This window comes from Salminus brasiliensis, chromosome 24 (genome assembly GCF_030463535.1).
Source record: "Salminus brasiliensis chromosome 24, fSalBra1.hap2, whole genome shotgun sequence".
Lineage (NCBI taxonomy): Eukaryota > Metazoa > Chordata > Actinopteri > Characiformes > Bryconidae > Salminus > Salminus brasiliensis.
Window position 1 is genome coordinate 23,497,232 of NC_132901.1, and position 12,898 is coordinate 23,510,129.

General features: G+C 44.5%; 1 protein-coding gene across 1 annotated transcript; it reads right to left on the reverse strand.

Annotated features, from left to right (window-relative positions):
* Positions 1 to 7,618: 7,618 nt before the first annotated feature.
* rps6 (ribosomal protein S6) lies at positions 7,619 to 12,149 on the reverse strand. Its single transcript, XM_072670409.1, has 6 exons — positions 12,083 to 12,149; positions 11,365 to 11,496; positions 9,613 to 9,823; positions 8,987 to 9,133; positions 8,118 to 8,275; positions 7,619 to 7,768 (listed from the first exon to the last, which is right to left on the reverse strand). The coding sequence occupies exons 1-6, from the start codon at positions 12,086 to 12,088 to the stop codon at positions 7,673 to 7,675; spliced, it is 750 nt and encodes a 249-aa protein (XP_072526510.1). The 5' UTR covers positions 12,089 to 12,149; the 3' UTR covers positions 7,619 to 7,672.
* Positions 12,150 to 12,898: the final 749 nt, after the last annotated feature.

A 12,898-nucleotide genomic window follows, 5' to 3' on the forward strand; every position in this document is an offset into this window, starting at 1 on the left:
GGTTGGCTTCTCCTCGCTGTGGCAGCTAGTGCTGTACAGCTTCCTCTCCCTGTCACTAGGGGGCGGCACAGGGTGTGGCCGGCTGTCCCTGTGAAGACATGCTCAAACCCAGGGGGCATAGGAAACGACACTGGACTAGGCAGGACCTTCTTCCTCATGTCACTCTTGGTTCTTTTCATGTTTTTAGGTGTGTATTGTGAGCGATAGGTAGTGGTGTCTTCAAAAGCACCTGAGGGTCGATATGAAGTTGGAGGCTTGGCAGACTGGACTCGTTTCAGCACCCCCCATGCCTTGAAGTCATCTTTCATCGTGGAACGCTCGGCAAACGGTTTCCCAGGCTTTTTAGAACAGGCCTTTTTGGCTGGATTGGCTGGCGTTGCTGTTTGGCCTCTTGGAACCTGGCGGTCTCTCTGAACTGTGGAAATAAGCTCCTTGTCGCCCTCTGGTGATGAATAGTAAGAGTTCTGTTTCTGTGACTTCGCAGGTTGAACCTTCCAAGCCCTGAATGTGTCCTGGCTCTCGCTGGTACCCTCAAAGGTCCTCATATTCTTCTCCCATGTTTCTTTAGTCTTACACGATTGGGCCTTCTCACCCTTCATACCCCGGTAGTCATGTTGATATACTGAAACCCCATTCATGGGCACACTGGTACCCTTAGAAGGCACCTTAGCTTTGGCTTTCCTGCACTGAAGGGGATGGCACACATACGTTAGCTTGTAAGTGGTGTCTTCTTCAAACGGCAGGTACTCTGCCGGCTGTGGAACTGGCCTGAAGCTCTTTCGGACAGCGGCGGACAGCGATTTTGGGCAGAAGTCGTCCTGGGTTGTGGTGGTGGCTTCAAACTTGTCCGAGCTGACTTTTAGATTGTCTGTCATCCTGAAGCACTGGGGTTTAGGAGTCCTCCATGCTTGGTATTCCACTAAAACAGATAGATGCTCTGTCAGAAATACACTAAATTGACAAAAGTATTGGGACACCTGCTTATTCATTGTTTCTTCTGAAATCAAGGGTTTATCCTGCGATCCTACGATTTTAGGTGTATTGCGGCAACAAGAGCATTAGTGATGTTGGATGATCATCACCCCACCTCATCCTCAACTCCTCAACTCACCCAAAAGTATTGGATGGAACACCATCCATCATTCCAGAGATCACAGTTCTCCACTGCTCCACAGCTCAATGCATTAGCATTAGGCATGGTGCCAATGTGTTCAGTACTTTATCTGCTCCAGAGAGTCCTATTCTATTGGCAGTACTTCTCTACAGGGACTAGACAAGCTGTGTGTGTATGTGTGTGCATTCGCACATCTGTGTCAGCAATGGGTGCAACTCAAAGTAGCTGAATGCATTCGTTAGATGGGGTGTCCACAAACATTTGGACATGTGTATTTATTCGGTGTACTAAGATTGGCCTAGTGGTCTAAGCCCCACAAAAAAGAAGTACAATGCATACTGCACCATTATAAACAGACTGCAGCTCCATCTGTCCTGTAGGAGGCTTGAGCTGTTCCGTTTTGGCCGCGGTGGTTTTCTGGACAGAGTGTGGCCGAAAGTCCTGCATGTAGGTGCTCCTCAGGAGCATGATCCCTTCTGGTGGAGAATAGGTCCGCACAAGCTTGGGGACTTTCAGGGTGGCAGGATGTGGAACATAGTCTGATCTGAAATTCAGAAAGTGTGGTTAAACATTAGCTACACTATATGGACAAAAGTATTGGGACACTTTCTTATTTGCTGTTTCTTCCGAAATCAAGGGTATTAATAAAGAGTTTATCCTGCTTCTTTTGGAGTAACTCTCTCTACTGTCCAGGAATGGCTTTCTACTAGATTTTGGAGGAGCATTGCTGTGAGGATTTAATTGCATTCAGCAACAAGAGCGTTAGTGAGATCAAGATTTTGGATGATCACCACCTCACCTCATCATCCCCAACTCCTACTCTACTCATCCCAAAAGTACTGGATGCAGCACCACCATCCATCATTCCAGAGAACACAGCTCCACTGCTCCACAGCTCAATACTGGGGGCTCTATACTCCTTCAAGCCACTAGCCACGCCTGGCATTAGGCAGCATGGTGCCAATAGGTTCATGTTGGTTTATCTGCTCCAGAGAGTCCTATTCTATTGGCAGTACCTCTCTACGGAGACTAGTAGAAAGTAGCTGAATGCATACATTCATTATAAGGGGTGTCCACAAACATTTGGACATATAGTGTCTTTTTTTGGTGTATATTTAGGAGGTGTACACTTACTGGAATGTGGTGGTATAAGAAATGTCATCATCCTCTGGCATCCACTTCTGCCAAGTGTTGGTAGAAGCCTGTAATGCAGCACTGCCATAGTGGGTGGACTTGTCTTTGTATTCTGCGAGCACACACACTGACGCTGGACTGTAGAAGCTGGGAATGGCAGCAGGTGAAGGTGTGTGTGGGCACTGGTGCTGCCTGGGGAGACGAATGAGAGAGAGAGAGAGAGAGAGAGAGAGAGAGAGAGAGAGAGAGAGAGAGAGAGAGAGAGAGAGAGAGAGAGAGAGAGAGAGAGAGAGAGAGAGAGAGAGAGAGAGAGAGAGAGAGAGAGAGAGAGAGAGAGAGAGAGAGAGAGAGAGAGAGAGAGAGAGAGAGAGAGAGAGAGAGAGAGAGAGAGAGAGAGGAGAGAGAGAGAGAGAGAGAGAGAGAGAGAGAGAGAGAGAGAGAGAGAGAGAGAGAGAGAGAGAGAGAGAGAGAAAGAGGCTGCTGGCTGAATAGGAGGATATAAGTAAATGTGTTGTTCCATGAAACCAGCACGAGGCCACTTTCTGCTTTGCATCATCATGCAGGGAGTAGCCAGTGGTTAGAAGATGGGTCAATTGTGGTCATTAATAGTCTTTGGCATTTAAGCTATTATTGATTGGTGTTAAAGGGGCGCAAAGTGCGCCAAGAAACCATTCCCCACACCATTTACACCACCACCTCCACCAGACTGACTGCTGACAGGAGGCAGGTTGACTCCATGCTGTTGGTGCCGATGCCAAATTCTGACCCCACCATCCATGAGCCTCAGCAGAAATCCAGATTCATCAGACCAGTGTTTAACTGTCCAGTGTTGCTGAGCCTGTTCTGAGCCAGTGCAGCCTCAGCTTTCTGTTCTTGTCTGACAGTAGTCGAACCTGACGTGGTCTTCAGCTTCAGCAAGGTTGGACGTGGTGGTGTTCATTCTGAGACCACAGTTGAACAGAGTGGTTATCTGAGTTACTGTAGCCTTTCTGTCAGCTCCAGCCAGCCTGAGCAGCCATTCTCTGTTGACCTCTCTCATCAACAGAGGTGTTTCCGTCTGCAGAACTGCTGCTCACTTGGTTTTCTTTATTGTACCATTTTGTAGAATGCCTAGAAATACCCAAACCAGCCCTTCGGACACAAGAACAACAATCACGCCACTGAGGCCCAATTCACACATATCTGAAACCTTCTCACATCCATGAGAAATGCTAAGAGTGCCTTCAAGACACTAGGAAGAAGGAAAAAGAAGTGGTCTAATCCAAAGTACACACTACTCCCTCTGTAGTGCACTATGCAAGTCAGGAAATTACAGATTCTGAATGTAAATAGAAATGTATACATCTGTAAAAGAACAGTATTTACATTCATTTAAATGTGGAAATCTGAAATCTGGAGCTATCTGCATGTAGACTTTATGTTTTATATAGTTTTATGACTTAAATACATTTACGTTTAAGGTATTTAGCAGATGCTCTTATCCAGAGCAACTAAATACCTCTAATCTTAGACTCTACTAAACACAAGTCAGTAAGGAGACCACTCTACTCTTCGCCCAAGTACTCTCAGAAGAGAAGGTCTTCAGTCTGGGTGTGAAAAAAGCCTGGACGCTTGTCTTCTGGGATTTTAAGGGATGGCAGGTCGAGCCGAGTCGTACTTGAAGCTTGAAGGGCTCTTGGTGCGGATCGGCTTTTGACCATTACCATCAAGTACGGAGGGGCTAGCTGGTCCGTTCTTGGCTTTGTAGGCCAGCATCAAGGTTTTGAATCTGATTGCTGGCAGCAGCTACAGGAAGCCAGTGAAGAGAACGCAGCAGTGGAGTGACATGACTGAATTAGTTCACTATATAGGGAGTAAGGAGGTATTTGAGATTCAGTCAAATTCAACTTGCACACTGAAAACCACCTTGGAGAGCATTTTTCATAAGATCAGTTTTAAGTGACCAAAACAGAAACCCCCCCCCCCCAAAAAAAAACCCTCAGTTTTGGGCTCATTATGGCCCGGGGGTTGCGGGTTCGAATCCTGAGCCATGTCACTTTGCCATCAGCTAATCCTAATCCATCCTAATGATCTCCTAATCACTCTTAAAGCGATGTATGTTACCTGGGGCGGCAGAACTGAGCACCTGGTGCTTTCCTCAGAGCGTGTTGGCTGCCTGGCGATGCTGTGGTGTCATAAGTATGAGAGGGAACGTTTTCTCTTTTAAGTCCTTACCTCTTAGAGCTGGGAACATTGCTAGTGTGTGGCCCGAGGTCACATTTTTCTCCATTCTGATGGTTGATATGAATATTACCTGAAGCTGCTGGCCTGTCTCTGCATGATTTCATACATTGCACTGCTGCTACACGATTGGTTGATTAGATAATTGTAAGGCTGAATGGGTGTCCAGCTGTATATCATTGAGCTTATCTCATGTCATGCTGTCCTAGAAGTCACAGCGTTCCAAGAACTTACCCACAGGAGCAGATCTGGCAAATGCACAAGGTGGCCATTCTCTTGGTTCCCAGTGTGTTCATTCGTTCTATCTCTGCATAGTGAAGTTTCTATTAAAAGGCAGTTAGAGCTCCACATGTGCACCACATATCTTGGCGTTATCACTCAGTAATGGAATGCAGTCTGCTATGATGTCGAGCAGCAATGAGAAAAGAATCTTGACATTATGACAAATCGGCTGTGTCACAGTTCTCAGCACCACTGTCACCCAGTTTGGGGAAAAGTAGTCATTTTACAGATGTGGACCAATGTAGTGTTAGGAGTCTTGCCCAAGGACTCTTATTGGTGTAGGGGAATTGAGCCCCAGCCTCTCACATGGTGCGGTAGCCTATTGTCCGGTAGTGTTGTTATCTGTTGCACCACACCAACCACCACGAAGCACCAATAGTTGAGCTGTGGAGCAGTGTGACTGTGTTCTCTGAAATGATCCTGGTGCTCCACCCAACACTGTTGGGGATGAGGTGGGGTGATGATCATCCAACATTCTGACCTCGGTAACGCTCATTTTGCAGAATGCAATCAAATCCTTACAGCAGTTGTCCTCCAAAATCAAGCAGTAACTCTTCTTTCCTGGACAGCAGGGACAGTTACTCCAACAAAAGCAGTACAGACTCTTTTTAATACCCTTGATGTCAGAACGAACATTGAATGAGCAAGTGTCTCAATACTTTTGTCCATATACGGTATGTGAGCCAATGTAAAGATTTGTTCTTTACACTCACAGTTCCTTTAAAATTGTTCTTCATGGCTACACAAGTGGTTCTTCTATAGCATGTCTGAAAGAACTCTTGGTAGCACCTTTTTATTTTATTTTTAGGTGTACCAGTTACTAACAGCACCCCCTTGTGGAGGATAATTACCCTGCTCATTGTAATTGAGTGAATGAGTTTTATGTCAGGTCCTTGAGGGGCTTCACATCTGAGAGTGACTCAAGGAGTAAGTGATCTATACTATAGGTTAGGATAGCACCCCCTTGTGGAGAATCTTTATAGTTTAGGAAAATTATGTTTTCTAGTAAATGCAAATGCTATCATTAGTCCTGAGTCACTAACTTTTAATTACTATTTTCCTATAGTGCTATTTTTGTAGCTGCTTTTTTTTTTTTTTTTTTTTTTTTTAGAAAAGACCTTCAGTATTGGTTTTGGTTGTTTCACCACTAATTATGCCAAAATGAGAGCTGTGGAGAACCTCATCTGTATTACTTGCATTCATTTCTCAACATGGGGCAGTGGTGGCTCAGCGGTTAGAGCGCCGGGATATTGATAACAGGGTTGTGGGTTCGATTCCCGGGCTCGGCAAGCTGCCACTGTTGGGCCCTTGAGCAAGGCCCTTTACCCTCTCTGCTCCCCGGGCGCTGGAGTTGGCTGCCCACTGCTCTGGGTGTGTGTGTGTACTCACTGCCCCTAACACATGTGTGTGAGTGTGTGTTCACTACCAGATGGGTTAAATGCGGAGGACACATTTCACTGTACAGTGACAAATACGTGCACCTTTACCTTTTACATAGCTTTATCCAAAACAGTCTGTTTGCTTTTAAAGATACATCATCAGTAAAAGTAATCAAATATACAGCAATGCTGCAGCAAAATAAATATCCAATATTCATTTAATTAGGGCTGCCCAGACATCAGCATGACTAACTGTGCCACAGTTAAATAGTGGTGAGAGTGTATAAGGTCAGAAGATAAACCATAATACAACTGAATATCTAAACTGCCAGCTTTACAGGTCCAACTTTGCAGCCTTCTTCTGCTGCCACCTTGTGGGCAAACACAGTATTTGCTTTGGGGGAAAAAAAAAAGATTTGTCCATTTTGCTAAAGGGAGAGGCAGTCTTGTAGCTCAGTGGAGATTTTCATACACTATATGTAGGGGGGGGGGGGGTATTGGGACACCTTCACTTTCCACCTAGAGGAGCTTTTAGGACATCCAATTCTAATGGCGTTGGTCCACACTTTGCTGCTATAGCAGCTTCCACTCTTCTGGTAAGGCTTTCAACAAGAGTTGAGTGTGTCTGTGGTCAACTTATTGACTTTAGTAGTGTCTAAACTTAGAGGTATCTTTTTAGCCTATTTAAACTCAATTAGGTTATCCTTGAGAAAATAGCAAAGCACTTTTGTAAGTCAGTCTGGATAAGGGCATCTGCTAAATGCCTTAAATGTTAAATATAATGTAAATGTCTGCGGGTGGTCTTGCCCATTATTCATCCAGAAGAGCATCAGGTTAGACACCAATGTTGGATGAGAAAGCCTGGCTCACAAACTCTGTTCCAAGACACCAAATATTTTTGTCTAGGAAGGAAGAAATTTCACCAGCTGACTTGTTGCAGCAGTGGCCCCTATAACAGAACCACGCTGGAATTCAGTGAGCTCTTTCGAACCTCCCAGTCGTTCACATGTGTAAGAAAGGCAGACTGCATGGCTAGGGGCTTCAATTTTATACACCTGTGGAAATGTGACTGAATGAAACACCTAAATTCAATGATTAAGAGATGTGTCCCAATACTTCTGTCCCTTTAGTGTACTTCCTCCAGGATTACACCAAAACTAACAGAGCAAACACAATTTAAGACTGCTGGCTGGTAGTTATTTAAGGTTGCATGAAACTGACAAATGTGGTTAAATTTTCACTTCAGCATTTGAGCCGTGTGGAATCTCCTCAGAGAAAGAGAGTTCTGTAGCAATGGCTACACTTAGCCTTTAAATGATCCTTCCAGCAGGAAGCAGTGGAAATAGATTCTAAAAAAATGGAAATTTCTAGATTGATTAGTTCTTCTACCACTTTGGTTTATAGCACATTCTGTTCTCACTATACTTCAACCCCCTTTGGTGGCTGCTTCAATCAATCCATTCTGCTAAAAAAGGAAAAAACCCCACACTTTGGTATTCAGCACAATTTTGTTGTTTTATTTGTGATGTACAATAAGCGCATTTTACTTCTGGCTGGACTCAGATTTGGATTGGGAGGCTCTCAGGGAAGAAAGGCGACGCCTCTTGGCAATCTTCTCCTGGCGCTTCTCTTTGGCCTCCTGCAGAGTTCAGAAGAGACCACAAGTGAGATTTACAGTTGAAGACCAACACACAACCATCAACTGCCACAATCATCCAGTGGGCACCAGTCAGAAAAAACAGCCAGAAACTCGTAACCGTCCTAATTTTAAGTGAGGATGTATAAAAAAGGGTCAGAGCTGGTAAATAGAAAAATATAGGCTGCAGAGACTCAAACAGGGACGCTCAACTCAGCTCCTGTCTGGCCAACGTCTGGCACCAGTTTGATTTGATAATTTCTCTGCTCAGATTTTCCAGATTAAGTGAGTAGTCCAACCTCAGGCATGTACGAACAGTGCCCATTAGAAAGCAGAGTGGGTGATACTGTACCTTCAGGCGTTTGGCCAGCAGCTTGGCGTACTCTGCGGCCTCGTCCTTGTTCTTCTGGGTACGCTGTCTCTTGAGAGCGATGCGTCTGCGCTTGTGCTGCAGCACACGGGGAGTCACCAGACGCTGAATCTTGGGGGCCTTGGTCCTGGGCTTCTTACCTAACCAGGAGATGAGCAATCAGTTGTAATTAGGCTGGTTTACCAAACACTTTAACCGATACTAGCTCTAGATCTGTGATCACAGACACATCAACATGCACACGTTTCAGTTAACAGCAGTACGAGGACAGAAGTCGAAAATTTGACAGAGCAATGCAGTACAACCATGCCATGTGATCAGACAGGCCGTTATCCGGATGGCAGCTCCACTATTGCTATGGCATCACACTGTCCCCCCTTTGAGGCTACTGACCAGCCAGAAAGGGTCTACTGGTGTGCCTGGGATACCAGGTTATGAGCCATATACAGGTAAGAATTTAAACACCTCACAATATAAACTGCTGAGAGAATTCACTACAAACGCATTACGTTTTTATTGCCACTGTATCCCTGCACTACTTGGACGATTATTTACCTTCTTGATGAATAATTCATTCAAGTCAGAAGTTAGTTAATAGTATTAAAAGTCTGATAAACAAGAGAAATCTCATTTTCAGTGAAGTATTAAGCAATCGTTGAAAGCACATGCATGTGTTCTACCCATTTTCTTGTTCTGATCAACTGTCAATCATAATTATGGTCTTCAGGTAAGTTTAATTGTACCAGTTACCATTATAGGCAAGCAGTCATTTTATCAAGCAACATTCAAAAATCATCAGAACTGTCCTCCAGGTCACAGACCACAGAAGGTTTTGTCCAAAGCAGCCTTACCTTCTTTAGTGAGGGGTCTCCTGACCACATACTGCCTGACATCATCCTCCTTGGACAGGTTGAAGAGCTTGCGGATCTTGCTGGCTCTCTTGGGGCCCAGGCGGCGAGGGACGGTGCTGTCGGTCAGCCCAGGGATGTCCTTCTCACCTATTTAGAGAATTAGCACTTTAAGTAACCAGAAAAACCTAAGTCAAGCAGCATTTGCAGGCAGTCGATTCACAGAAAATTTGTATATTTCTGATTTACCAAAGTTATTTTTCTGAAAGTTCTGATTGTAACCCATGAAGAGAATGGCAGAGCATACAGTACAACCAGTCGTGGTGTAAAAAGACGGGCTGTTATCCAGTTAGAGGCTCCACTGTTACTATGGCACCACACTGTCCCCCCTTTGAGGCTACGGACAAGACAGAAAGGGTCTACTGGGGTGCCTGCAGCCAAGCCACTGCTGCAAATGCTTAACAATGCCTTTATAATAGCCTGACTGATGTTTACACACACCTACAAGATCCCTCAACGATTTCAATAAGTTCAATAAGCAGATTTCCAATCCCCCCCCCCCCCCCAGAGTGGGTGGGAGAAACTCTGCACCCCCGACTGTCTAAAAAGCACAGTTTCTTTTCACTTACCCTTCTTGACAATAACCAAGTTGAGCACGCTGAGGTTGGCATCGACAATGCAGCCACGAACAGACTTGCGTTTGCGCTCGCCAGTACGGCGTGGCCTGTAGCAGGAGTGTCCCTTGCTAAGGAGCAGGCGAACACGACCGTGGGTCAGCACACCCTGCTTCATGGGGAAGCCCTGCTTGTCATTGCCTCCACTGATGCGCACATAGTAGCCCTAAAGATGTAAATCAAGACATTCACAAGTTACCCAATTATTAGTGAAGAATTAGCTTCCACTGCAGAAACCCATCAATGTACTTGAACCATTTTAGACCTAACATGTTTAAAATGTTTAGATACCCCTTTTAATGAGTACATTCATCCACCATCAATGTACATAATGCAGAATTAGATGCATTTTTGTACCAACAAATATCGAAATAAGTCAACATGGACAAGATAAGAGGTTCTGAAGGCCCAGACCTACTGCCAATTGAATAGATACAGTGCTTTAGATGCTCTGGGGCAGTTGATTGTGAACCTAACCATCATGCCCAATACCAAGCCTCAGTTTAAGGGTTAAAGTCCTGGCACTGACTTGTGTTGCAGTGGAATTTCATTTGCTGAAGCAGTGCACACCCCCTGCACATTTTAGGGGACTCCCTGCAATTACCCACCCCTGTTGAAGTTTGCGACCCTCAAGACCTAAATCATCAGTACCTGTCCTCACTTGGGGCAGTGGTGGCTCAGCGGTTAGAGCGCTCGGTAAGCTGCCACTGTTGGGCCCTTGAGCAAGGCCCTTTACCCTCTCTGCTCCCCGGGCGCTGGAGTTGGCTGCCCACCGCTCTGGGTGTGTACTCACTGCCCCTAACACATGTGTGTGTGAGAGTGTGTTCACACTACCAGATGGGTTAAATGCGGAGGACACATTTCCTGTACAGCGTACAGTGACAAATACGTGCACCTTAATAGGTAGAACTCACCCACATGCCTGAAAGTAATCTAACCCTACAGCATCTACATCTACTCCTGGGCCATCCTAGAAGGCTAGAAGTGTCCAGCAAAGTTTTGAGCATTTCCTACTACTACCATCATGAAACTGTGCTGGACACGTCCTCGATTTCAGAAGAAATGTTGGACAAGGGGCTTCGAGGGGTATTTGTGCACAGAGCCATCATGAAGCTGTGCTGGACACGTCCTCGATTTCAGAAGAAATGTTGGACAAGGGGCTTTGAGGGGTATTTGTGCACAGAGCCATCATGAAGCTGTGCTGGACACGTCCTCGATTTCAGAAGAAATGTTGGACAAGGGGTCTTCAAGGGGTATTTGTGCACAGAGCCCTCATGAAGCTGTGCTGGACACGTCCTCGATTTCAGAAGAAATGTTGGACAAGGGGTCTTCAAGGGGTATTTGGGCACAGAGCCATCATGAAGCTGTGCTGGACACGTCCTCGATTTCAGAAGAAATGTTGGACAAGGGGCTTTGAGGGGTATTTGTGCACAGAGCCATCATGAAGCTGTGCTGGACACGTCCTCGATTTCAGAAGAAATGTTGGACAAGGGGCTTCGAGGGGTATTTGTGCACAGAGCCATCATGAAGCTGTGCTGGACACGTCCTCGATTTCAGAAGAAATGTTGGACAAGGGGTCTTCAAGGGGTATTTGTGCACAGAGCCCTCATGAAGCTGTGCTGGACACGTCCTCGATTTCAGAAGAAACGTTGGACAAGGGGTCTTCAAGTCTACAGACATACAGTGCAGGTTTATCAACATACTCACCTTCCACTCATCTCCTAAAGGATCTGCAGGCACCTCTGCGGCCATGCGCTTCTCGTAGAAACTCCTGAGCTTGTGCTCATCATCAACCTCAATGAGCTTCTGACAGCCAGTGGCAGGGAACGAGATGTTGAGCTATTGACAAGACATGGAGACGTTAGAGACATGCTTCCAACACAGGCGCCTTTAGTTCAAGCACAAAAACTACGTTATACAGCACTGCAGTGCTTCTCAGCCTTTGAGTAACTCTTTTAAACACCTAGTGCTCAAATAACACTTAAATAAGCCCTTCAGCTCAACTAGAATCACACTGACCGGCAGATCAGTTGAGAAGTTTCACGACTATGCTAAGCTAATTCACTACACCGCCACTAACAGCAAGCTACCGGCTTCGCTAAGTGCTCATATAACGTCTCAAAAAGATCAATAGCCCTCAATTAAAAGCTAACAGTGAGCTACAGCCACCTATTGACTTTATTTCGCCGCTTGGGAACTCAGTCAAGCTCACGCACGCTTCCATTACAGGCTCGGCCATGTTTATCAGACCGCTATGCAGCTCAGAGTCTGACACGATCAACAGTCATCCTCTTCCCCAGCACCGTGCTTCACACTGCACATAGCCTCGCCGACATGTTTGAAAGGTATACACTGCAATTCTGTGGGTATTTCTGCCGCACTTCTGCGTTAAAAAGTGTTAAAACATCGTTTTCGGGATCCTCACCTTCATTTTGGGGGACCGTCTCAATCAGCGTCCACCACGGAAAAGAGGCCGGATATCCGCCTCATACTCACACAAAGACGCTCGGAGTATCGCGAGAATTCGCGCATTTAAGAGTCACTCAATTTTTATTTACTTTCTTTATTATTTTTAACGCGACAGAAATTTGGAGGTTATAAATCTCATAATAAATTAAAATAGACCTAATTACGCCTAGTTATATTATTCAATTTTTTTATCAAAGCCAAATATTAACTTTTAAACAAGTCTAAAACCAGGTGAATCATGTGTTATACACTAATAATAAAACCATTAATAACAAAAACATTATTTAGAGTTTTGAACAGGTGTGTAATTGCGTGGCCTTTTTAATTAAGGCAAGAAAGCAAAATAAAAAAAAAATTGATGATTTTATACTTGATTAATTATACCACAAAATATATTCAAAATAAAAGTCCACTTGAAAAAACATTTATTAAGCTTTAATCTCTAAATTGTCCTCTTTACACATTTCAACGTTTCCTTGGACTAATGTTCCTTGTACTAACATAATGCATATACAAAATAAAGGTCTGCCTAAAAATATAATTAAAACAAATGTCCCAATGACATTTGCATATAAATGTAAAATACAAAATTACATGCCATACCAAATAATTGTACATAAAAATCATTAACATAAATTCTGTTTTTATATTTATTTGCACAAATGTTGTAGAAAATGGAACTCACACATATATTTTAACTAAAATAAATATGATTCATCATTTACTTGCACAAATGTACAAAATGTCCACATAAAAATAATTAAGATAACTG

Excerpts from the sequence above, each read along its gene's own strand:
- rps6 (XM_072670409.1), bottom strand. Across the intron at positions 8,276-8,986 it reads GAGACCCCTCACTAAAGAAG|GTAAGAAGCCCAGGACCAAG; the intron begins GTAAGGCTGCTT and ends TCTCCTGGTTAG. Across the intron at positions 7,769-8,117 it reads TGCTGGCCAAACGCCTGAAG|GAGGCCAAAGAGAAGCGCCA; the intron begins GTACAGTATCAC and ends TGAACTCTGCAG.